This window comes from Pleurodeles waltl, chromosome 10, assembly GCF_031143425.1.
Source record: "Pleurodeles waltl isolate 20211129_DDA chromosome 10, aPleWal1.hap1.20221129, whole genome shotgun sequence".
Lineage (NCBI taxonomy): Eukaryota > Metazoa > Chordata > Amphibia > Caudata > Salamandridae > Pleurodeles > Pleurodeles waltl.
In genome coordinates, this window is record NC_090449.1 from 599,206,504 (window position 1) to 599,232,665 (window position 26,162).

Here is a 26,162-nt window from a genome sequence, read left to right on the forward strand (position 1 = left end):
AAGGCCAAGTAAGGGAGCATAGTGGGCACATCATGCCTCCAGAATCATGTGGCAGGGGGGTGGGAGGGAACGCAGGAGGCCTAAAGAGACCTCTGGTGTCTACAGCAGGCCACCATGAAGAAAAGGACACTAAACGCGCTGCCGAGAAAACCCCAAAAGAAGTTTGTTTCCCTGGGGTCACAGTCTGAGGCTGATGGTTCAACATCAAGACATCTACACACTGGAACTGTATGTACATGACCAGTTTCTAAAAGTTGCTCCAGTTAAAGCAGTGTGACTTTTACATGTCTACATACTGCTTGCAAAACTTTTAGTACTGATTGCATATCTTATACTTTGTGAACACCTAACAACAGATGTTTGAAACACTGGCCTGTGGAGAATAAAATGTGAAAAACGTTTATACTAGTTAATTTCTGTAAGATCTGGCATGCTTGGCATGGTTTCCCCTGTCCTTTTGGCTCTGCCTCATGCATTTTTGACTGTGTGCTGGATTCTGTTTTTGCTGGTTTTGGTATTCAGGGCATCTTACCACTGCTGATCAGTGCTAAAGTGTTAGTGCTTGCTGTGTAAATTGTGATTATGATTGGTTATCCATGATTGACATATTTGATTCACTAGTAAGTCCCTAGTATAGTGCACTGAGTGTGCCCAGGGCCTGTAAATCAAATGCTACTAGTGGGCTTGCTGCACTGATTGTGCCACCCACATGAGTAGCCCTGTAAACATGTTTCAGACCTGCCATTGCAGTGTCTCTGTGTTCAGTTTTAAACTGCCCTTTTTACCTGGCAAACACCCACTTGCCAGGTCCAAACATTCCCAATTAGTACATGTAAGGCACCCCTAAGGTAGGCCCAAGGTAGCCCCATGGGCAGGGTGCTGTGTATTGAAAAGGCTGGGCATGTGCTGGTGTGTTTTACATGCCCTGATAGTGGTATACTGCCAAAAGCCTTTACCTCCCATAGGTTAACATGGGGATTGCCTTGAAATACATTTTAAGTGTAATTTCCCATTGGGTGCAATAGAGATATGGATTTTGGGAGTCTCTAAACTCACAATTTAAAAATACATCTTTCAGTGAAGGTGGCTTTTAAATTGTGTGTTTGAAACTGCCACTTTTAGTAAGTGGGCATTTTCTTGCTTAACCATTCTGTGCCTCTGCCTGGTTGTGGAATACTCAACTGGGTCAGAATGACAGTTGGCCTGGCTGTGAATTCACTCTAGATAGACACACAAAGGGAGTTAAGGTGTGCCCTGCATATCCTGGTGGGTCTTCCTGGGCTAGAGTGGTGGAGGAGCTGACACTTGCACCTAAATTTGGCTGTGCCTGTCCTTACATAATGCAGTCTTCAACCCCTAGAGTGTCTCTGGGACCAGGGCAGAAAAGGCAGGGTCTTGTGCACTACAAATACTTTCCTTTGAAGATTGCCTACTTCAAAGGCAGAAATGAGTATAAGTATTGGACCCAAAACCCCAAACTTTAAGAACACTTCTGGATCAAGAGGAGACTCTGCCAAGGAGAAGAGCTGAAGAGCTGTGTATACTGCCACTTTGCTGTGTATCCTGCTTGTGAAGTTTCTCCAAGGGCTTGAAGTCTCGACTCTGTGCCGCTGCCTGACCCAAAGCTGTGGTCCCTGCTGAAGTGCGATGACCATGTCTGACACCGCAGGCCCGAAGAGCCGCAGCGGCTCTGAAGTCTTGCTGCATTGTGAGTCATAAGTGCTGTGTTACCGACGTCTGTGACACCCAACTCCTCTGCCTGTGACCGCAACACCACAAGTCGCCCCATAGTGTCTTGACCCGCTGGACACACCGACCCACACTAGATCGTAAGGAACCAATGCCTCGCCGCTTCCACCTCACCTCCGCTACCTCCATAAAGACCAATGCCTCACCTCTCTGGTGTAGCAGAACGGAACCGACGCCCCACCTCCTGCGTAGCAGTACAGACCTGACGCCGCACCAGCACCAGCGCTGCCCCACCTCTCCAACTCTGTGCCACATCTTTGACTCTTGCTCATTTCTAAGGTACTGTACCTGGAGTCCGTGCGACTCCGTGACTGGCACCGCAGTCCCTCGTGAGTGGCGTTGGACTGTTGGGAAAGACTCGGTCACAATGCCATGATGGCACCAGCTGGAGGTATTGTGTTTCTAAGCAATTGGGATTTAATCTTTGAAAAAATTCATATGACTGCTTGTGCCAAACTATGAAGGGGGTGAGCAGGGGTTAACTTGGTAGTGTGACTCCCTTACCCTGACAAAGTGAGGGTCCCTACTTGGACAGGATGTAAACTGACTGCCAACTAGAGACCCCATTTCTAACAATTTCCTTAATGTGGCAAATGTGACTGCACTTAGACCCTGTGGAACACCACGACCTTGCTGTCAGGACTTTGTGTCCCAGAATATTCCAGGCGGCGGGAGTACATCCACGCAGGGGAAGGAGCCCCCTGCAGGTACAAAAGGCCAGATGCCTTCCAGTGACATGAGCCGTATGCGGCCCATGCCTGGACAGTGCCCAGAGGAGCCCGGAGAAGGCTGGGTTGGGCTGGCCCGCCCACCTAACATCTGTATTCGGTGGACCCACACCACCACAAGTAGGAGTGTTGCTTCTTATTCAGTTATTCTTTTTTTACTTCTTTTTCCAACGCATCTATGTTTTGTTTGATACAACGCTGGGGTGTTTTCTAATGTTTTATCGTGACACCACATTTGTTCCTGGACTCACTGGCTGATATGTAATTGGGCCTTTACTGTCACTAGCTTGGACTGTCTCGGTCGCCAGCTCCATTAAGGCTTATTTATAGACTTGGAGAATGGGCAAACGCAAATGATCCCCTGTGCATTGTGCCCAGAAATACTTGTGTAGTGATTCCAACGTTTTAACCTATTTGACCTCCACGATCGGGCAGTAACTACAAGATCATATCAGTTGAATAAGAGCTGGGGTTAGGGTCATCTTTTGTCAAACAGTCTCATTGTATTTCTGATCTCAGCTTGTCATCTGAGGAGGATGTTCCCAAAGCAATGTTTGGCTCAAGGTTGGACCTGGCTGTTAATTTGCACCTGGTGGAGGCTCCTGTACATCAACCTTCAGCAGTAGGACTGGCTATTCCACCTGAGCCTTCTCTGGAAAAAGTAAGGAGGGCCTCCCTTTGGGTGCCAAAAGGCACTGCTCTAACACTTGAACTTGTTGACAATTTGTTTTTAAGGCATTTTTTAAACTGGAAACTTTATTATTTCTTCCTTTTCAGCTTGCAATGATAAGCTTGGCAAATTAAAAGATGCTCTCCCCAACCTATCCATTTATCATTTTACTAACCAATCTATCAAACGAAAACTCTAAAAGCCTTAAGTATATATATTTTAAAAAATACTTTCCCTAGCCTATCGAAGTCACCTTCAGTTTGCTTTTCAGTGTGCTGTATGAACGTGAATTTTATATTTATACTTTGCGAGAAACTACGAAAAATACAGATTAGCAGGCACAGTTACTTAAAAACAATCACTTGCAAAGCTTAAATGTCTTTGATACCCACAGTAGGATGCCACAGCTGTGGACAGAGAGGGCTGTAGTTGAAAAGTAGTCCCTCATCCAGTTCAGTGCAAGACCTTGAGTAGAGGAAGGATACAGCCAAATCGCCAGTGACATTAGATGAAGAAGGATTACCACAAGGAGCTGAGCCAAGACGTAATTGGCCAAGTCTCAAGTCAGTGGCAGAAAGAGGGTGGACCAAAAGGTAACTGTGTACATTTTTGGCAATATTTCGGTTGAACAGCAGTGCTGTCAAAAAAGAGGGCCTAAAAACAGAGCCCCCCTGTCATTAACCTATCAGCCATCGCACTCAACGGTGTTAATTATTTAGAATCTAGGATAAAAAATAATTTAGTTTTCTGACGGGAGGAAAAGATGAAATGTGCTGAAATGTTGAATCCCATGACACGGGTTATGTGTTTGTGTCCAACATGGATCTTACGAAGGGACCTCTCGAGGGTCCCTACATCGGCTGACTTTAGTTACTCCTGCTCATTTGACCACCGCTCGATATCAAAAAGGCTGCCCTGGTTCACCCACCATTCAGTAGTAGGATTGGGGCAATAATTAGTATCGCCAACAGCAAGAAAGGCCAATACCGGCACCTAGGAAGCCTCGCAATGAAATGTCACTCCCCTCCAATTCGCTGCCACAATTTGCTCATACTAACTGGCAAAACTAGCCGAATTGTAAAATACTGTAGTCATTATTCAGGCTAAACAGCCCTCAAAAGAGGTAATACTGGTGTTGCAAAAATGAAAGAAATGAATCTATTTACGGCAACATTTAAATTATTTCTAGAAAAAGAAGTGTTTTGCAAACTTAAAACTGCCAAAAATATTTTTCCTCATTCACGCAGCGTCAAATCAGCAGATTTTTTAGTTTTCCACAACATTCTAAATTAATAAAACAAAAAAACAATTAAGAACATTACCTACACGGTGGCCACATAACACATTTTGCAGTCACGTGCTATGGGCCTGGGGATCTCTGATTATTGGGACCTCAGACACAGTGATGTAGGACATGCTCGGAGAACCAGCCCTAGACCGGGGAATACGATTTTGCGTATGTTTTTCCAGCCAGTGACACGCAGAGTTCAGTAGCCTTGTGTACACTGGAAGTAATGCCTCATTTCAGCGTTATTAAACCATAACTTCAGTGTTCTGCTCAATTCACACTGCGAGTTTGTACCGATGTTGAATTTCCGACGTGTTCTTGTAAGTATACCTGAAAAGACCGTAAAATCAAACGAGGAATGCACCCATAAATCACAGTAGAAAAATATCTTGAACCAATTTGGTAAAAAAAAAGTATGATATTCTGGTTTAATGTTGAAAATGAAACTGCTGCAATTTACTTGGAAACCTATCAAAAAAGTGGTTTAACTCCCATTGATAGCGCAACCAAGGCAACAACATAGCGCTACACAAATGCAGCAAACAAATAAATAAAATGAATTCAGGTATATACAATAATTTATGTAAGTCGTTCATATCTCTGTATTTACAGCTGTGATGTGTGCTTTCTAAAATATCAAAATATGTAAGTATTATTTTAATACAAAATATTTATTCCTTTGATTCCCAGATCAGCTACAAGGATGAGCGAAAAATTCTTCCCGAATATCAGCAGAAAGCCAGGGCTGCAGATATGGGCTATAGAGGTGAGTCAAAAATGTAATACAATCTTTGTAGCCAGTTTAATTGAGTTTTAGTTAAGAGCATTATAGAGGGCTTAGTCAACTGAATATTTTGTATATGTAGAGGAGCCCTAATGAAGATCTGGAACTCATGGTAATAGGTTATTTTTCGTAAATGTTTTACAAGAAAATGTCTGCCTGCAGAAGGGCTTGAGGTATGTGATCAGACATGCTCAGCTATTTCAGATATGTGAACTTTGAAGTTAAGGATTTGGCTTACCTCGAGGTGGGTGTTATTCAAACCTAAGGAACAAAAGAGAGAAACCTGCAAGACCTGTCAATGTACATGACACGTTTTAAGTGTTGTGAGTCAAGTTAACATATCTTTTCAGCTGCGTGAGCATTAACTGACTTATCTCTAGGAGGAAAGTAGTCTTAAACTTTCTACAAACTTTGGGCGTGACAGAGGTATTAATTTGAAATCTGCACTACCTCTGAAGAAACAGTCATACGTTACATGATCTTTTTGTCTCCTAAAGCACTATGGCCCATATTTATACTTTTTTTATCACTGCATTAGCGTCATTTTTTTACGCAAAAGCAGCGCAAACTTAGAAAATATAATTGTATTTTGTACGTTTGCGCCGCTTTTGCGTCAAAAAATGACGCAAATGCGGCGCTAAAAAAAGTATAAATATAGGCCTATGTACCGTGGATTTTAGCACTGAGTTGACAGCATAGCTCGAGCCCTTGTAACAAACAGCCAAGCCCAACCTGGAATGTGGGACATGAATCCTCATTTCGGGGCAGTTAATGACGGGGCACCATATTATCCTTGATGGAATCTGGATCTCAGAGCAGGGCATCCTGCCCATGGAGCTTTGTCTTCCCCATCGGGTTATGAAACTGTTGTGTCTAAATATATCTACATGTAAAGGTAATGGAAGCTGACTCACAGAGATTGTAGAGTCTTTCAGCATTCCTTGTTCTAGAGCTGGAGTGGGGATTCCGAGGGCGTCAGTTACTGGATGACTGGCCCAGTGATGCCACACTCTGATGGTAGGCTGTGTTTTTTTCATTAAATCTTAATAAGTTACCTCTGGATCCCATGTCTTCTATGTGGGGGTGCAAGAATTAGTGACGAATAGGCCAGTCGTCACCTACATCCCTGGAGCTGGTGGAGAACCCAATGGTAGCTGTGTACTCCATGGCTAGACTGCACCAACCCTAGGTAACCGGTCCTGGCAGCAGTACTCGACACATCTGGGATGTGCAAAACTAACGATATTCCTGATCGAGTGTGAGTCAATTACTGGCATTTTTTACTGTTGCCACTAACAGAGGAGGAGGCGTCAGCACACTTGCTGCTATTGATGAATGCAGAGGTGCATGCAGAGAGTCATGGCTGAAAGATTTAATTACTCAAAAGGGTATTGAAATAGGGAAAAAAACATAGTTTGTAGATGATCCCTAATATGTTGTTGATTTGTATAATGGCTCCACTATGAGCCCTCAAAACACTTGTTGTAAGCACTATATGACACCAGATACTCTACAGACACTTTCTGATGCTAGTTATGAACAGTAGGGATGTGGGGATTGGTGAGGAAAAAAGGGCCAAGATGGTTGTCTTAAGATTCTGTCTCAAAGACAGACGGTCGTGACGCCATCCTATCTTCAGAAGGGGGCCAGCGCAGCATGGGACAGGGCCCTCATTCTCAATGTACCCATCTTGAATTTAAGGGTGACCAAAAGTGTATCATTATGGGACCCATGATTCCTTTACAAGGCACATGTTGGTAGTGGATAACAAAAGGAATGCAGGGGCAAGACCCAAAAGGATGATGTACACTCGAGGTAGTCTGAGCCCTTGAGGTGATAGGTAGGCCATCAGGCATTTTTCGGTATTTTCAAAAATCCACCATCGGAAAAAACGAGGGACTTTCAAGACCACTTGCATCTCATTTGGAACAGTGCAAGGCAGTTCTGTGAAGTCGACCTCATTGCTTTGGTCCTGTGGGAGCAATAGATTGGAGAGGTGCTCCAGTGCCACACTGTGCTTTGTCTTGTGGGAAGAGGCAAAGGGGTTTGAATGTGCCCCTTATTTCACAGGTGGCGAATGGTCTGACTTCAGGGCACGCAATACATGGTTAATTTCTAATAGGCTGAGGAAATTGGCCACAGCAAAGTTTTGGCCTCTTTGGAGCTTGCACAGTGTTCTGGTAGTGGGACCCGGTTAGGCCCTGCTGCTGTAGTCTCGATGTTAAAAAGCAACTGCATGGACAAAGACCTTGGGGGTGAGTCATCATTGGGGGGTGTTCTGTCTCTGCAGATACAAGTCTTAGATAGCTTGCCTCCTAGTGTGATCAAGGACAACTGTTGGATAGAGGGTGATTAGTCAACCTCTAAACTAGGCAGTAGGGCGCCCTAGTTATCTTCTAGCTTTACAGGAATAAGAAAGAGTTATTTTATAGCCTTCGCGTCCTGGCTGGTTCATGTGGTAGAGGTGATCTAACTGGAATGGCACAACAGGTGAAGGGAAATAACAGTCCGTGCAGGTATGGACAGTTCATCATCAATGACAAGACCCGGAGATCCTCTCCAACTACCGCCCCATCTCCCTCGTACCGTTCCCCGTCAAGGTTGCAGAGAAATTAGTCAACACTTGCCTATCCCACTTCCTCGAAGAAACCAACACCCTTGACCCCTCACAATCTGGGTTCTGCAAGAACCACAGCACAGAAACCGCCCTCATCGCATGCACTGACGACATCAGGACAAAAGTCGACAAAGGCAAGACCGTCGCACTCATCCTCCTAGACCTCTCTGCAGCTTTTGCTACCGCCTGCCACCACACACTCCGCCACAACATAGGAATCCGCCACAAAGCCTTAGACTGGCTCTCCTCCTTCCTCACCGACCGAACCCAGAAAGTCCGCCTCCCGCCCTTCCACTCCAACACTACCAAGGTCACCTGCGGAGTCCCCCAAGGGTCCTCTCTCAGCCCCACACTCTTCAACATCTACATGATCCCCCTAGCCAACATTCTCCGAGCACACAGAATCACCATCCTCTCATATGCAGATGACACCCAACTCATCCTCTCCCTCACCCGCAACCCCACCACCGCCAAAACCAACCTACACGACGCTCTCCTAGAGACCGCCAACTGGATGACCACTAAACATCTCAAGCTCAACTCAAACAAAACCGAAGTCATCATCTTCGGCCCCAACAAAACCACATGGGACGCCCCCTGGTGGCCCATCGCCCTAGGCCCCGCACCCACCCCCGCAACCCACGCACGCGACCTCGGCATCATCCTCGACCCCGCCCTCTCCATGACACAGCAAATCAATGCTCTAACCTCCTCCTGCTTCCACACACTCCGCACCCTAAAAACATCCTTCAAATGGATCCCCCAGAGACCAGAAAGACAGTCACCCACGCACTCATCAGCAGCATTCCCCCACCCCACCGCCTTGAGACCCTCATGGGTGAGTTGCGCACTCTACACATTTCTTTGATTGATTGATTGAACCCAATATGTATAGGTCTGTGAGAGCAAAAGAACAGTAACCCTTTCAGCCAGTTTGCCAACCACGGCCCAGTTGGTAACTTCCTGCTGCATAAACACCGAGTATGTTCCAAGAAAATGCAGTTAGAGTGGGATGCCAGCACTGCACTAATGGCATGTTGGCATTCCCAGCATCGAGATTGGACTCCACCTCCGCCTGACTGCCCCGATGGTTGTATAGCCCTTCCTAAAATATTTCTGTTTAAGAAGTGGCATTCTCTCTAACCCGACGCACCTGTATGGATTTGTAATAACACATCCGTCTGTGTAGCCCTATATGATCTAATGTAAACAGAGAACAGCAAGCACAAGTAATTAATCTGAGCAATCAGAGATAGGCGTTGGCATATCTTTGGAGAGCTTTTATACACAAAAAGGAACCGACCTACAAGGAGCTAATTTGGCACAAGTACAACATTCCAGTGGCTCTGAAGCATGTAAAAGCACAAAGGGCTTGAATATTGGGAACAGTGCACAGAAAGAGGCTGATGGAAACCTGATTGTCTCAAGCTGTGTACTGGCAGAGTTTTAGCTGCTCGTGCCAACAAAAGCATGCAATCCTTAGTTAAGTTTAATAATTAACCTGGCTTCAATATCTTACATGAAAACTGGAATAGTAGGATTGTTATACCCAGCCAGCTCCACAGAGGGCAGAGACACATATGCGTAGTAGGGTTAACTTTCCCTGCACGTGCAGGTTTAACGCAGCAATAGTGACTCAACGTATTAGTCACGAGACAAAAGACTGGTAAAATACTTAATCCTCCCAATATTCCTACACAATATACTGATGCTGACTACAGATGAGCACACATGGTGACCGATACTGCGGTGAAACTGAGCTGGCAGGCCGATATACTTACGTAGTCAACTGTAACTGAGCCCGCGGGTTAACAGGCACAACAAGGATGCATATATTCGACCTACAACATTTCCTTTTTAGAAAACGTGTGGGCCATCAGGCCTGCGCTAAACATCTGTCAGCTGATCTTCTTAGCTGACTTTATGGACATTTTTCCTGGTCGTTTTCGCAAGAAAAACATTAATCTCAATACAACCTCATACACAACATTTTGTAAGATATTTTTCTTTAATCAAGGTGAACTAAGCTCCTCATTTTCAGAACTTTGTAAACACTTAGACGACTGGGAAACTTTGAGGAAGTAAAATGCCACCTCTACATTGATGTTATTTATTCATTTATGGTACCCTTTTGCTGAATGGCATCAGGGCACTGAGAAGTCATGCTAAATACGTATTACTTAAAACCTAAAATAATTACTGGTGACCAGTGCTTTAAATGGGCCGGTACTCTCCGGTACTGAGTACCGGCACTTTTTTATTTTGAGAGGGAGAGTACCGGCATATCTCAAGAAAAACGTAATACTTTTAATTGGAGAGTACCGGCACTTCTCAGAAACAAGCAGGTACTCTATTACAGAGAACCTGCACTTCTATTTTTCCATTTAAAGCACTGCTGGTGACTATACAAAATGTGCTTCCACAGATTAGGCGAACAACAAGTTTTTAAATATTTTTAGGAAGCACCGATTTTCTATTTTAGCAAATTGGTTAAAGACATTGGTCATTATTCCCAGTGCCCTGACCCTTATATTCTATCAAAGGATGGTGGGAAACCACCTGGCCCCAGGCTTTCTAGTCTTTAAGACTTTTAAAGCTTTAACTGGTTCCTACAGTATAATTTGGCTATCTAGAATTCCCTTTTGTTCCTTTGACATGACCTCCAGTCCTGGCCCCACATATAATGTGTCACCTCTTCAGCTGATACTTCCACCTTGGTTTTTAATTTCGTTTTTGGAAAGAGTGTAGTTTATCTTTTTCCTGTGTTAATCTAGTGCCATTGGTTGCTGTTATGGTTGTGAATTATGTATGTGTTAGAAATTGGGTTTCTGGTTGATAGAGGTTAGCACCGTGTCCTAGCAGGAATCACAAATCTAGTCAAGTAAAGTCACAAACGCACCCTAAATTAACCTGTGCTCACTCCCTGCTAGCTTAGCGCATAGCAGTCAGGCTTAACTTAAGAGGCAATGTGTAAAATATTTGTGCAACACTCCAGACAGCAAAACAGTGAAAACACCCCACAAAAAGATAGTTAGAAAGATAGAGCATAATTTAGTGAACAAAACAGGACCAAAATGTCAAAAATCCAATTAGTAAAATTTGAGATATGACGTTTTAAACAATACACCGAAATGTAGTGCTTAAAAGCATAAAGTGCTACTTAGGGATATCTGGTCGCGCTGGACTGGGACAAAGTCAAGAGGTCAGGCTGATTGTGCGGGCTGGATACAGGGACCCACATAGGCCAGCTGAACAAAAGTACCATGATCCTGGTTGCGTCGACGTCAAGGAAGATGTGAGGTGCATCTGAGGTGATGCGTTAGTTTGGATCCTGCAGCAGAAGGAGATGCATCAGATTTCTCCATGCAAAGTTGGCGATGCGCTGGTTCTGAACGCGATGCAACGGCTCTGCTCCTGTAGTAGAGAATGCTTCTTTTTTGAGGGCGGTGCGCTGAGCCCACTACATGCAGCAACAAGGATGCGCTGATTCATATCCACGCAAAGGCGAAGATGTTCCAGTTTCGATCCCTGCAATGGCAAAGATAAACCGGTTCCAATGAGAATGCTTGGGTTGACTGAAGAAGCACCTTAGGCCTGACTTCCAAAGGTCCAGGACTGGGGTGGCACCTCTAGGCAGGGCGAACTCACAGATGGCAGAGTCCAGTCTCTTATGTCCCTGAGACTTCAAAAACAAGTAATCAGTCAATTGGCCCTTGAAGCCACGCTGGGTTCATTTGATGGAGATATGTAGGTCCAGTCCTTCTCGTTCCCAGGCATGAGGCGACAGGCAGCAGGTTAGCACAGCAAAACAGGATAAATTAGTTTTTCACTACCAGGACATGTAAAACTTAAAAGTATGTGCTTTTTAAATACATTACACCCTGCCCTCTGTGCTGTCCACGGCCTACCCTAGGGGTGACTTATATGTATTAAAAATAAAGATTTTGGCCAGGAAAAATGTTTATTTTGCCAGGTTGGCATGGCAGTGTAAAACTGCACACACAGGCTCTGCAATGCCAGGCCTGAGACATGGTTAAAGGGTTATTTAAGTGGGTGGCACAATCAGTGCTGCAGGCCCACAAGTAACATTTAATTTACAGGCCCTGGGCACATGTAGTGCACTGTACTAAGGACGTATAAGTAAATGAAATGTGGGAATTTGGGATTAGTCAAAATTATCATGTTTAGTGAGAGAGAGCACCTGCACTTTAGCTCTGGTTAGCAGTGGTAAAGTGCTCAAAGTCCTAAAACCCAGCAAAGACTAGGTCAGAAAAAGTGGTGGAAAAAGGCAAAAAGTTTGGGGGTTACCCTGCATAAAGGGCTTTTACAACAGTATGTATTAGGTATTTTTATAGTGTAAACCTAGTCAAAAGAAATCCATGCACTCTACATGGTCAAAGGCAAGCTTACAGTAAATGATTAATTGGAGAGGAAGCTAAGTTGTGGGTGGTTAAATGCCTGGGTTTGATTCTTCCTTACCTTGGATGCTAACAATCATCTCAGTTTGTTAGCTCCTTAATAACATTTTTGATCGATCCTGACTGTGCCTATTCTGCGTCCTGGTATATTCTGTGTGATAACGTGCCTTATTGTGTAATACTAGATCTTTGAATTCTTTCAGAGGCTGGAGTGGGCCTCCTCTTGACTCTCCTAGCTGCTTTTTCAATACAAGTTACTCTCTCCGTAGCTTTAAGGGAATGCCAAACTATTACCAAGTCAATCCTCTTTGTTTTTGTTTTGGTTGAGTGAAAATTTTGCATGGTGAATGAGTGAGACCTAAGTTTATTTCATGTTGATAACTGTTGTAGAAAGAACATGTCATTTTGAAAATCTTTTCAAGCGCCTTTAGGATTGCTACCCCTTTATTTGGAAGAATGTTATAATTTCATGTTGACAATGTGCATTTAAAAGCCCTATTTATTTATGAGTTTTCATTTACATGTAGTACTTTTAGTCTCCATTGTATTGGGTCTATGATATATCCATTAAAAACAGATCTTCTTTTTTGAGGTGGTGAAACTGCCATCTTCCTGCCCCCATCAAAATCAATGCTTAAAACCTCCATCATGCAAACATTTCTCTCCCTTTACTCCTATTTTTTCCCCTAACAACAAACTTACCCCGATCCAACGCAAGATGGAATGGGCAATATTCTACTTACAGGATAGCCTAGGCACTTAAGTATATTAGAATAGAACCTCTCCACCCACCAGATGCAAAGTCTTTATTACATGGTTTGTAAATTCCTGGGTGTCTGGTCTGCGTTAGCGTAGGAGTTTAGCTGTAAGTCACTGTCTTCAACTGAAGGTTCCGAGGCCAATTGTATTCCTCTTCCTTATTTCCTACCACTTGCCTAAGCTGGGTGATAACTGCCATCAGTTTTTGTGTCTGTTATGTCTGCAGTCACATTCAGACCTCATTTTCTTGACTTCCTCTTCCACCTCAGACATAAGGGTTGAAATCATATTGATTTGGAAGCCTCTTTAGTTCCCTCCTCTATTCCCTGGCTGTCCTCTGGAATATCCAGGATCTTCTTCCTGTCTTCTGGAGAATTTGTTTAACATTGCTGATTTTGGCATATCATCATTAGTCTGTATGGATGACCCTACCTTGTATGTAAAAGTATCTTCTTTGAAGATGTCTGTGATAGGTAGAATGCATTTCTCTTCTAAAGAGCCACAGCTGATAAGAATAAAATGTATTTTGGACCGTGACACTCTTCATTGTGCCAGTTTTATTATTTTTCCTGTCTACTGGAAATGTGCATTCTAGTCAGTATGTATAGAAATGCTTTAGTTTGTTGGTCTGAATGCACTGTACTATGTGTTCTGTCCTAACACCATGGCTTCCCTGTCACTCATCAAAACAGCATATAGTCTGAAAAAGAGAGGCTAGTACGGATACAGACATACAGATTCCCTAGCAGTGTGCTTCAGAGGAGGTATGGGTCTATAGCAGAGGATAATGAGATTATACATGCCAATGGGGAGGCTCAGAAGCTGCCACTTGCCTCACCTTCACATAATGGAGGTAAATGCATGAAACTACCACAAAGCTGGAATAGAAAGGCTAAGTCACTAAATGGGTTGAGGCAGAGAGAAGGGAGTAATGATAGTGTAAAAGCAAAGGCATACAAAATGGCCTTATTTTGAGTTTGGTGGACACAGTACTCTAGCACAAATATGAAAATATTCCGTCCACCTTATTACAAGTACATTATAGTTTACGGTACTTGGGATACAAGGACAGGATATCTGCCACATCATGACTGTGTATCCCATCCTGCAGACTCTGATGTAGGACCTTAGTCTAGGGTTCAAGTCTTCAGTGTTGAAGAAGAACTTGCAGAGCTTGAGAGACCTTTTCTGCTATCAGTGATGAAATATATAGAGAAAAAAAAATCTATATGTTTGAGTCACTCATTTAGGTTGTTAAATTGTACTGTAACTGTGTTCTGGATAAACGCCATTCAACTGAAAGACATATGATGATAACTTGGTGAAAAAAGCCTGATACAGTGACTCAGTGACTTCAGAGCGCCATCTTGGTGAGGGACACCTGGCTCTGAGGAAATAGTGACTCACACTGCTTGTCATTCATTGGCAAACAGTGAACAAAAAAAAATAAAGCAGACCTGGGTACGGTTCTTGGGAAAGGTAAGCTATTTACTTTGAATAGCTCTTAAATAGCCGCAATCTTTGGACAACTGCCATGTTTCAGATTAATTTCCAGTTCATTCATCTTGACAGATAGAATGCCCTTATAAATACTCAGTTGTACTTCCAGGATGATATGGATGGGCAGTGCCATATCCTGAGAAGGGGAGGTTTATTTACTACTAGTGTGAGTGAATTTATTTTGTGTACAATTTGTTTAACTTCTTTACCCAGTCAGTAAACCAAATTACTTTTTTAAAGCGAGGTCACGTAGGAGTTTACTTTTTATAATTTGTTGCTGGATCAGAAACTAGTGAGACATGGTATAAGCAAGGAAGGCTTTTGATAAAAAAAAACCTGCTTGGTGTTTTTGCAAATGGGATCTGTGTATTTTATGAAAAAATAAGATTTTTTTAAAGAGAAATCCTCATCCTCAGTCAATTTTTTTCAGGTCTCTTGGGTTCCTGGGAAGAATTTAAATATAATTCTCATAGATTTACAAACATATGGGTTGGGATGCCGATGGAAACCAAAGGATGTGTTCATCTCCTGATGCCTGGTCCTTCAACCATAGGTCATGGGTAAAATGTTGAAAATTGAAGTAGCAGGCTCCTGACATTGTCAACCGTTGGGTTGCTAAAGGAAAATTGTATTGTATGAGTAGATGCGGGTGGTAAGAGTAACATCAGTGCAATCTCCGCCAAACAGTATACTTGCGGTCTTATAAGTCATAATTGTGCAAATACCAGGGTAGGCCAACCACACCAATTCCCTCCAAAAGGTGCTAGGGCCAGATGTACAAAGCTATATGTGATCTCAAATGGCAAAATGTGCCTTTTACGCCTGCAAAATGGCCTTGTACCATATACGATCCCTATTTTATGAGTTGGTAACCTGTTACTGACTCGCAAAATATGATTGCGACTCACTATTAGAGAGTGGCGTGCCAAGAGCATCCCTTCTTAATACCGAGTCGCAGGGAGATGTATGATTGTTTGGCGAGCGTGAATGCGGTCCCAAGACTATCATAGTTACCACCAATTTCAAATTGGTGTTAACCCATTCACAAACAGGAAGGCATCTCCAAGGGACCCCTTCACCGTTGTGAATGAGGGCACCAACATTTTTTCAGAACAAGTAGTGGTCCCACGGACCACTGCCTACTCTTAAAAAATGAAACTGAAAAGTTTCATTTTTCCTTTTGAAATGCATCCTGTTTCCCTTAAAGGAAAATGGGCTGCATTAAAAAAAAAATCTTTATTTAAAAAGCAGTCACAGACATGGTGGTCTGCTGACCCCAGCAGCCCATCATCCCTGTGAGTGTGGCCATTCCCAAATGGGTCGCAAATGGCAACCTGTCTCATGAATATTAAAGAGGCAGGTCCCTTGCGACCCATTTGCGAATCACAAACGGTGTCTGAGACAGTTTTACATTAGAAATTAAGACTCACAATTTGTGACTCACAAAAAAATGCAAATTGTGAGTCGCATTCTCTAACAGTCGTGCATCTGGCCCACTAAACCCCGAGATAATAGTCCAAAATTACTGAATGCACACTGAAGGACAGAGGATGATTCTTTAACTGGTTTCTCTTTTTTATTTTTTCCTGTAGTTCTCTTCTAAGCACTCCTAGCCAGCACTTGTTTCTTCTGGCCTTTTCATCTGGGCTTCCTCAGGGCTAGAAAACACATCAAAGTGCTGGTTTTCCATCACCAAACAGGCAGAACATCAACTAGTGTAACACCATCTGAAAACCAAAATATTAAACATATAATCAGAAGAGGGCCCATGGGGTGTGATTAAATAGGCTAAAAAGTCCTGTAGTCACCTTACAGCAAAGGATAGGGTGTTACTTGTCAGTCTCAATAAAAGAATCTGTAAAATGAATAGATATATGCAAAGTTCTGTTTCGTTTATAATGGGTCTCAGATACTCATGAACTTGCTCAAATGTTCAAAAGTAGTGAATATATCTGCATGCGCAACTCAGTGAGTCAAGACACTAGAAGTGAGTCACCCAGGTGAAGCAATACTAACAAGTACCTGAGGAAACCCCTATGTTAATTTCTGTTTATATTACGAATCCTAAATCGGGCTGGTATCAGGTCAAATATGCTAAGTTAAGGTTTCCAATCTGTAGAGAAAATTAAAACCTTGAGGAGTAAATTGAAGACTATCCTACATCGTTTCAAGATATCACCACGTGTCCATAACAAGAATTTTATATCTATTTATATATCATTTGTGTATCCCAAACCTAGGCACATGTAAGTCACTTCAGCCTCTTAGTGGTGAGGACCAAATAGGATCCAAGAAAAGTAAAACCAAACTATACATACAACCTCCACCGTACAAAATGCAATGCCCTACAAGGAGTGAGTTTTATAGACTATTCGAAGCAAAACAGCTTTATAGCATTTCTGTGATAAGACACATTTTAGAATTTTTTTCCAATAATATGTGAAGTATCTAGTATCCGCACCAAAGTTGTGGACCAATTTTACCCCAAGGAGACAAAACACTCACTATCTTTCAAACTCAAAGGTTTAGTCTTCCCGGCTGCAACAATATACAGATTGATTGTAGCTTTTCTGCCAGTCATCCAAGTATTGACTTGAACCCTGTAAATGAATAATATCACAAACTGCTCATTAATAAGACCTCACCCGCACTATAAGCTTGAGTATACATAGTTGGATTATAACAGAGTGGACAAAGGACTTACTTTAAGAGTATTCCTGCCGTAGGTGTGTCTGCTTATTCTCGAGTGTCCACTGCTTACTACACTTGTGCCATTTTAAGGGGGGCAAGAACAACCACATGAATGTGTCAAAAATGATACTCTGTCTCCATTTGGAATGTGCAGATCAGAGTGGAACATTAGAACCTTGTGACTCCATAATATGACTTGTTAGAGAAATCCACATCCCAATTATGTGTCAGTTTGTCAGAGTAAATACATCAGTGTGCAAGACACCCAGCAAAATAGAGACACCATCTTATATTACCACAAGTAGTCCATCAATCTGAACACCAGTATGCGCAAATAAAATAAAAGCAATAGTCATAAATTGTGCCCTAACCATCATTGAGAGTTTAAAATTGGAAAATGGCCACAACTGTCAAATTGGATAGTAAACAATTGTTAAACCTATTGAGGAAATATAACTGTCTCAAAGGCCAAATTGTACATTTTGATACCAATCCTCAGTAATGCAAACTTGACATGAGATTAAGATTCAACTATAAATCCCATATAAGTTACTATCTAATTATGCTCAATTCTAGCACACCATATCAGAGACTGCAACTCCAAACACTAGATTAAGGGGTCCAAACCCAGCAGGCATCAGATGAAATTCCAATTGTTAAAACTAATTCACTCTGTCAATCTGGGGTGCTTCTTCGGGGAGGGGTGGCTTGCGGCACTCAAGGCACAGCGCTGGGTGGTGAGGGTGTTCAGAGAATGTGGGTCTGCAGCACCACATGCTATGAAAAGATGCTTACTGGGTAAGTAACATTTTCCTTCTGGTATTTATCTAGCTGCAGATTCCCCTCCAACCCTCCAGTTCTCACCGTTCTGTTTCTACTAACATTAATAAGATCACAAGTCTGGAAATCAGCACATTGATCATGCCCAATTAGCACTTGGAGCTATGTGTTTGGGGTGCAGCACTTCAAATGCAGTTGGCATCAGCACTTAAGGGTGGTGTCTAAATGAACTCTGCATGTCCTTTCCGAAGTGGAACTGTCAGTGAGAAGCTGCAAGTGCCCCCTGACGGCATGCTCAAGTACTGCTGAAACGTTTCTGGATCCAGTATGATATCTGGGGAATATTCAAAAGGTGAATAATCTGCAACTAGAAAGTGTACCCAAAAGAGCATTGGCACACGTTTTGTCCTTTTTTAGATGCAGCTTTGACTGAGGAGCACTGGGTTCCTGCTAACCAGGTTCCCAGTGTTCCTTGCCAAAAACAAGACACCTGGGGCCTGATTCTAACTTTGGAGGACGGTGTTAAACCGTCCCAAAAGTGGCGGATATACCACCTACCGTATTACGAGTTCCATAGGATATAATGGACTCATAATACGGTAGGTGGTATATCCGCCACTTTTGGGACGGTTTAACACCGTCCTCCAAAGTTAGAATCAGGCCCCTGGTCACTTGATCCCCAAGTGAGCAGACCCTTTTACACCTCTACAAGTCCCTAGCAAATGGTAGCCCTGGTAACTAGGCATGGATACTAGACAGGGCCCCTCAGAGCTGCTGCAGAACTGGTGCCACTCCGAGGGACCCTTTAAATATAAGAGCAACCCAAATGTTCACAGGAACATTGGTATAAATACTTTAACATGTAACAAACATCCATGCGAAACTCATTTGTCATATATATGTAATCGGTCAGGAAGCACTGGTGTTGTATAAATCAAAATCAAATAAAATAATTTTAAACATTGAGACAGTTTAACATCTGTCAGGCATATGTCTAAAATATGAAATGCAACCATTACCTGAGCTTGTCATGTAGATCAAAATTGTACCTTTATTTTTACAAACCAGAAACACACAGAATTAAATTGGTGACAAAACCAACATAATGACAAGTGAAAGAACACAAAGTTTAAGAATTACAGCCTCTATTTATTAACAATAGTTGGTGTATTTGTACATGAAGAAAGACACCCACCGTTGATAATTCTATAAATGTATCCACAGGGCAATTCTCCTTGTGAGATAAGCAATAGCAGGGTCTGTCTTTTTAAATGTCGACAGCGTTTTGACCTCAGCAAAGATACAAGGGTCTCACCAGGACAGGCCTATCATGATAAGATCCTTGTATCTTTCGTTAGGTCGAAACACTGTTGACATTTACAAAGACAGACCCTGCTACTGTTTATCCCACAAGGGGAATTGCCCTGTGGATACAAGGGTCTCATTAGGGCACAGGGTGACCTGGGGAATGGTTGCTTGATATTAGGGCTGAAAAGTTGCAAAATTATTCCTAAGGGGACAGCCACATTCAGATAGTGTCATAAATCCCCAGTAACACTTGTGAGAGGCATCAATGTGAGGATTAGAAAGTACTCATGGGGCAGGCCTTTACTTAGTGGTCTGCGGCTGCAGGCTTAACAACCCAAGAAAGCTAAACCTATAGTGAGGTTAAAAAACAAGCGTGTGTGGATAGGTGTGCCCTTTTGATCTGAAAATCTCGATCTCTGCTTTACTCAGATCGAGAAAAGTAATCAAGAAAATAATAGGAATTGTATATTATAGGCATGATTTATTTGTCGTATTGAGACTATTTTAGTTTTGTGAGTTATATTAAGAGCTGACTACAAGATGAAGTAAACTTTGTCATTCTAATGGAAATCTTTCTGACTAAATTTCTTCTTGATTAATTGATTGTTATATAATTTGTTTGATCAGAACGAAGAGTGCTCTGCTACCTTTTGTATATTTTTGCTCTGACAGGGTTTCTCTGTTTGAGATATACACATTGGGGCAACAGGTGTGATGTACTGTAGTGAGCACCACTGCCAGACTATTTTTTACAAAACAAAATGTGCAGTAGATAGACCATTGTTGCCATTTGTAAGGTTCATTGTTTCAATTTAGCCTGCACCGGTGCACACTGTGTGGGTTTGGTGAAGGGTTCCTGGGGGGTGGCACAATTGGTAATGCTGCCCTCAGCGACCTTCCTAAGTACACCAGGCCCTAGGTACCAGGGTACAATTTATTAGGGACTTACTGTGATAGTCAAAGAGTTTGACAGTTGTTCAAAACAACTTGCAGTTTTGGGGAAAGAGATGTGGAACTGGGGACCTGGTTAGCAGGTACCCAGTGCAATAACTTTCGAAGCCACATCAGAAATCAGGCAAAAAGTGGGGGCTAACCATGCCAAAAAGGCACTTTCCTACACTGGGTGCTACTCAATTTTGAATACTTAGAAACACAACTAACAGCCAACATAGATTTAGAAACAGTAAATTCTGTTCAGAAACTTTATGAGTGGCTACAGAAAGCTTTTGACATCCTAATACCACTCAGAAAAATCAACAGGACAAAAGAAAACAAGCACCTTGGAGAAACACAGAGCTATAAAATATACAAATCATCAATCAAAAAAGCTAAAAAAAAGGTACTAGTGAGACAGAATTTAAAATGTTATGTATGCAAATAAAGAACTTTCTAAAATTCTCAACAAATTTCAAAAACCTAAATGCACGGAGGGAACTCTTCCCATTATTCAAGAATTCACAGACAAACTGGCAAATCATTACACAACCAAGGCAGACACATTGGACTCCTATTTAAAACAAAGAAAAATCACCAGCACCAACCCGTTTCCAAAACTCCTCTACAAGAGTAAGCCAACCCAGCCTCTGCACTCCCTCACACAATTATCACAAAGTGAAAGCAAGCAGGCCTTCTGGCTGCTCTTCTGACTCGTGTCTTCCACACTCTTCAAGAACATTTTTAATCTACCTCTGCTGCCACACCAGTAAGAAGAATCGTCAATAATTCTTTAACTACAGGAATCTTTCCTGAAGACCTTAAAAAGGCATACATATGCCCATTACTAAAGAAAACAAACCTGGACCTGCGTGGCCCAACAACTATGGTCCGGTTACAACTGGACCTTTCCTGTGTAACTGATAGAAAAAGGAGTTTTCGCCTAAATGTCACAATTCTTTGAATATGACTCAATTCTTTCAGACTACCAAACTGGATTCCACCCAGGAAGAGGCACTGAATCTGCCCTCATTGCCACCTGGGATGATCTTAAAAACACAAATACCACAATGAAGTTGCTGCACTATCTAAAAAATAATAATACACTCTTGAAAGCTTTACTCTGTCTCACCATCACCCTTTACTTCTATCAATCTATCCTCTATCTCCACTGTATGACTCATCCCAACCCCATTCTATGACTATGAACTCCAAAATAACACTTCGTAGACTCTTCCCTTTTTTACCCCTCCTGGCTCACCCCAAACCTCAGTTTACTACTATGATCTTCCAAACAAACCTACTAAATTCTTCCTAATTTATCTCTCCTTTAACTCATCCCAAACCCCATTTTATTACTATGATTTCTGCAATCCCTTTCTACAGATTCTTCCCTCAATCCCTCCTTTACTCATCCTGAAGCTGGTCTTATTACTATGATCTCCCAATTAACACTGTAGGATTCTTCCCTCCTCTGTACCTCCATTATTCTATTCAGTCCAACTAACAGACTCACGCCCTCCGCTCAAATTAAATCATACCTCCCTATACTAATACTGTACTCATATTCCCCTGTACTAATCCAGCACTAATCCTTTGAGTAGTGTGCTACTGGCTGAAAAGCGTTTCAACTTCTCATCAGGGTCAGTAAGCGCTATATAAATACAATTACAATCAGGAGGTCCCCATGAAGTAGTGATATGGGCAATATACTTGAAATGTCTCTCCTCCTAACAATCAATCCTGTTTTCCCTTAATACACTGGCATGAGTGAAGATATCCTATATCTGGTAGTAAATATAAAATAACATTGTGAAAACGTGACTTAGGACCCGTAGTGCCACAGTGCCCAAGTTTGTTTTACAGGATGACTGAGAGGAAGATGCTGCAGGACAAAATTATATCTACTTTGTAAAGACATTTTGTGTCCTATAGAAAGCTGATAATGCAAATATATGGAGGTGAGGGCCATAAATATGCAGGAGACAGACTAAAGCCTTTAATGAAGCTGTATGCCCAGTCAGGACAACACAGTTGGGCTACACTGTAAGAGCATTAAGACTTTTCACTGCAAAACTGTGATTTCTGATCCTCTGAAATGGTCCTGCAACAGATTAAACTGGTTTAGTCTCGGGTTTGGGGGTTTACTACATTTATCACTTTTACTGTTAAAAAGCGGCTGTACAGAACAATAGCATTTTCGCAGCTCAGTGATCAAACATGCCCAAGCTCAACCCTTTGGGAAGTGATGTTGACACCCCACCGAGTGTTTCAAAGTACTTGATAATGTGAATACTCCTGCCCAAACTAGCTGTCACTTTCTTGAAGAGCATGTGTATACATCCATACATGCTGACAGTTGGAATTGCATTCGTCTCCAACTCTGTATTTGCCTAAACTGTATTGATAAAGAGCTGGTGCTGTTATGACAATGGTACAATGACACCAGTTGTCTTAGAATTATCAGGGATGTCTCTGCATTGCTAACAGGTAAGGTGTGCCATGCCTCATTATTCTGCCCTGTGTCCCACAATTTGTAGTAACTACACAGTTCCCTTTTTGGTCCTACACTATGTTGTGTGTATTTCCCAGGTCAGTCTGTGCTGTGCAGCACCTTGGAGACTTCATCATTGTACCATCTCCTCACAACAGCATTGAAGGTGACACTGATAGGGTTGAGCCTCTGTCTGCCTAACCCAGGCTCCACTCTCTGTCAAAAGTCAAGAGAGAAAATAAGTTATGGGGGTTGAAAATGCAATCTTTTAAAAGTTTAAACATGCAAACTCAGAAGCTTATATTCTGTTGATTAACCACGTCTATTCTGTGCTTGGTGGGCATGAAAATTTTAGGGGGTATGAACATTTTTAAAACTTGGTCCCAGGAGGCCAAACCCATACTAGATTTTCAGGATTTTCACATAAAATAAACAAACAATCATTTAACCTCACTGGAACGTATTTATGTAGTCAGTGGTAATCCTAAAAGTCTATCACGGATTCTAACTTGCCCTCATGGACCTTGGCTGGACATCTCTGCCACATAGGCGAAAAGCTCCTTGGAACTCTGCCCCTTCTGCAACATACATTTATATTTCTTATACATTTTGTAGAATTTCGCTCCCTAGAAAATGACTGGCTTCTTTTAGCCTTTCTGGATTTCTTTGTGGGCCACTGTCTCTGCTCCCGTCAGGCCCACGTTACGCACCTGCTATGCAAACATTTCATGATAGTCACTGCCTGAGGCATAAATGAATTTGCCCATATTGCTGATCAAGAAACCAGCCTGTCAGTAAGCTTTATGACTTTTCTATAAACGCAGTAATCTCTGACTACTTTGATATAAAACAGCGTCAGGGACAGGCCAGAGCAGACTGTAACACATTGGGAATAGGCAAGGCAAGAAGTCCTGTACAACACTGCACGCTTTCTACAGAGCTGTGCAGAGGTGTCTGCGACGGGGCAGTGTCTGTTTACATGATATATGGTGGGGGGCTGATGGAGGAGCTGAATCACTAAATACTAAATATATTCTTTTGTTTAATACTTAGTTATGCTAAACAAGACGATTGCAAACACTTGTAAAGCCGCCCCCCTCCCCCCTAGCAAGGGGCCAGCCTTTAGTTATTGGTCAGTCTACCACTGGCAGAAAGGAACCGTAGTTGACCCTTCCCCATTTGCTCACATCTTAACCAACACTCCGGCAGGCCATCCACTGTTGTAACAGTAATTTGTGAAACTGTGTCATGTCATCCCTGACCCAGGCAGCAACCACTACTGTTTGGGAAGTTTAGTTTGCTTGTGGGTAGACCTTGTGAGTAATTGCTGCTCGAAGTGTGCTTAGTGTGTGTCTGCAGGGCATGGGAGTCTCTGCAGAGTGCCCAAGCATGTTTATGTGGAGGAACTCTGCTTGGGGTAACTCTCTGTGCCAATCTACATGAATATGGTGTCTGTCAACAGGAAATCTGTGTCTGTGCATGATGTAGACGTGTCTCTGCAGAATCTATATTTGTGTCTGTGCAGAGCATGTATGTCTGCAGTAAGTGTGTGTTCGGTGGCATGTGTAGCTGCAGATACACATGCTGTGCATAGTCCGCCGTCTGGTGTTGGTCTCGGAGTGTTACAAGTTGTTTTTCTTCGAAGAAGTCTTTTCGAGTCACGAGACCGAGGGACTCCTCCCACTTCGGTTCCATTGCGCATGGGCGTCGACTCCATCTTAGATTGTTTTCTTTCCGCCGTCGGGTTCGGACGTGTTCCTTTTCGCTCCGTGTTTCGGGTCGGAAAGTTAGTCAGAATCGCGGAAAAATTCGTCGGTATTGTTTCGTTCGGTATCGGGTTAGTTAGAACCAATCGACACCGAATCTTGAAGAGCTTCGGTAGCCCTTCGGGGTAATTTCGATCATCCGTCGGGGCCTGGTCGGCCCGACGCGTGCAACATCGAGACTGATGGAACGGACCCCGTTCCGATTCTGTCCTAAATGCCATAATAAATATCCTTATACGGATCAACATTTGGTCTGTAACTTGTGCCTGTCCCCCGAGCACAAGGAGGATACGTGCGAAGCCTGTCGCGCGTTTCGGTCGAGAAAAACGCTCAGAGACCGAAGAGCCAGGAGGTTGCAGATGGCGTCCACGCCGACAGGACAACAACGGTTCGAGGAGGAGGAAGAAGAAACTTTCTCCATCCACGAGTCGGATTCCGAAGAATTCGACGTCGAAGAACACCCAACCGTGAGTAAGACGTCGAAACAAAAATCACACGAAAAGACTGACAAAGCCCAGGGGACGCCACCGCCAACAAGCCATGGCTTAACCCGGAAAGTAGGTGACCGTCCATCGGCACCGAAAAAGGGCGAGCTGCTGTCGAAGTCATCCGACTCCGGTCGAGACACAGGCACGCAGCAATCTCGGGACCGAGAGAGTGACGCAGAAAAAATTTGGCACCGACACAGCGGCACCGAAGTTGGTCGGCACCGAGAGGGCATGACGCTGAAAAGAAAAAAGATCTTGTCGGAGCCGAAAAAATCCTGAGACACGGTTTCGGTGCCGAAACACCCGGCAACCGAACCGAAAAATGGTTCCTACTCAGAGGAACAGGGACTGTCCTATCAACTAAAAAAACACAGATTTGAGGAGGAATTACAAACAATAGAGCCAGATCACACGCAAAAGCGGATCTTTATTAAAAAGGATACAGGGAAGATTAGCACTCTTCCCCCAATCAAACGGAAAAGGAAACTTGACTTCCAGCAAGGAGACAAGCAACCACAAGCAAAGGTGGTAAAGAAGGTAACTCCACCACCCTCTCCACCACCATCAACTCATGCATCACTGGCACAAACTCCACCATTAACACACTCACCAGCTCATACCACAATGAGCCAAGATGATCCGGATGCATGGGACCTCTACGACGCTCCGGTATCGGACAATAGCCCGGAGTCGTACCCAACTAAACCGTCACCACCTGAGGACAGTACCTCATATGCACAGGTGGTAGCTAGGGCAGCCGAATTCCATAATGTCTTGCTACATTCGGAGCCTATTGAGGATGACTTCCTCTTTAACACCCTGTCCTCCACCCATAGCCATTATCAAAGCCTTCCCATGCTTCCAGGAATGCTAAGGCACTCGAAACCGATATTTCAGGAGCCAGTTAAAAGCAGAGCCATAACTCCAAGGGTGGAGAAAAAATACAAGGCTCCGCCCACAGACCCTGCTTTTATTACATCACAACTGACACCAGACTCGGTAGTTGTGGGGGCAGCTCGTAAGAGAGCCAACTCGCATACATCAGGCGACGCACCACCTCCAGACAAGGAGAGCAGCAAATTTGATGCAGCAGGAAAAAGGGTTGCAGCACAAGCGGCAAATCAGTGGCGCATCGCCAACTCGCAAGCCCTCCTGGCGAGATACGACAGGGCTCATTGGGATGAGATGC

At 43.2% G+C, this 26,162-nt stretch overlaps 1 protein-coding gene across 1 annotated transcript in view; it reads left to right on the forward strand.

Annotated features, from left to right (window-relative positions):
* The window catches only part of VILL (villin like), a 240,640-nt gene that overhangs the window by 60,128 nt on the left and 154,350 nt on the right, over nt 1-26,162 (forward strand). Inside the window, exon 2 of the mRNA XM_069211055.1 lies at nt 5,126-5,201. Coding sequence (XP_069067156.1) covers nt 5,139-5,201 — 63 coding nt within the window. The 5' untranslated portion in view covers nt 5,126-5,138. The remainder of the gene's footprint in view (nt 1-5,125; nt 5,202-26,162) is intronic.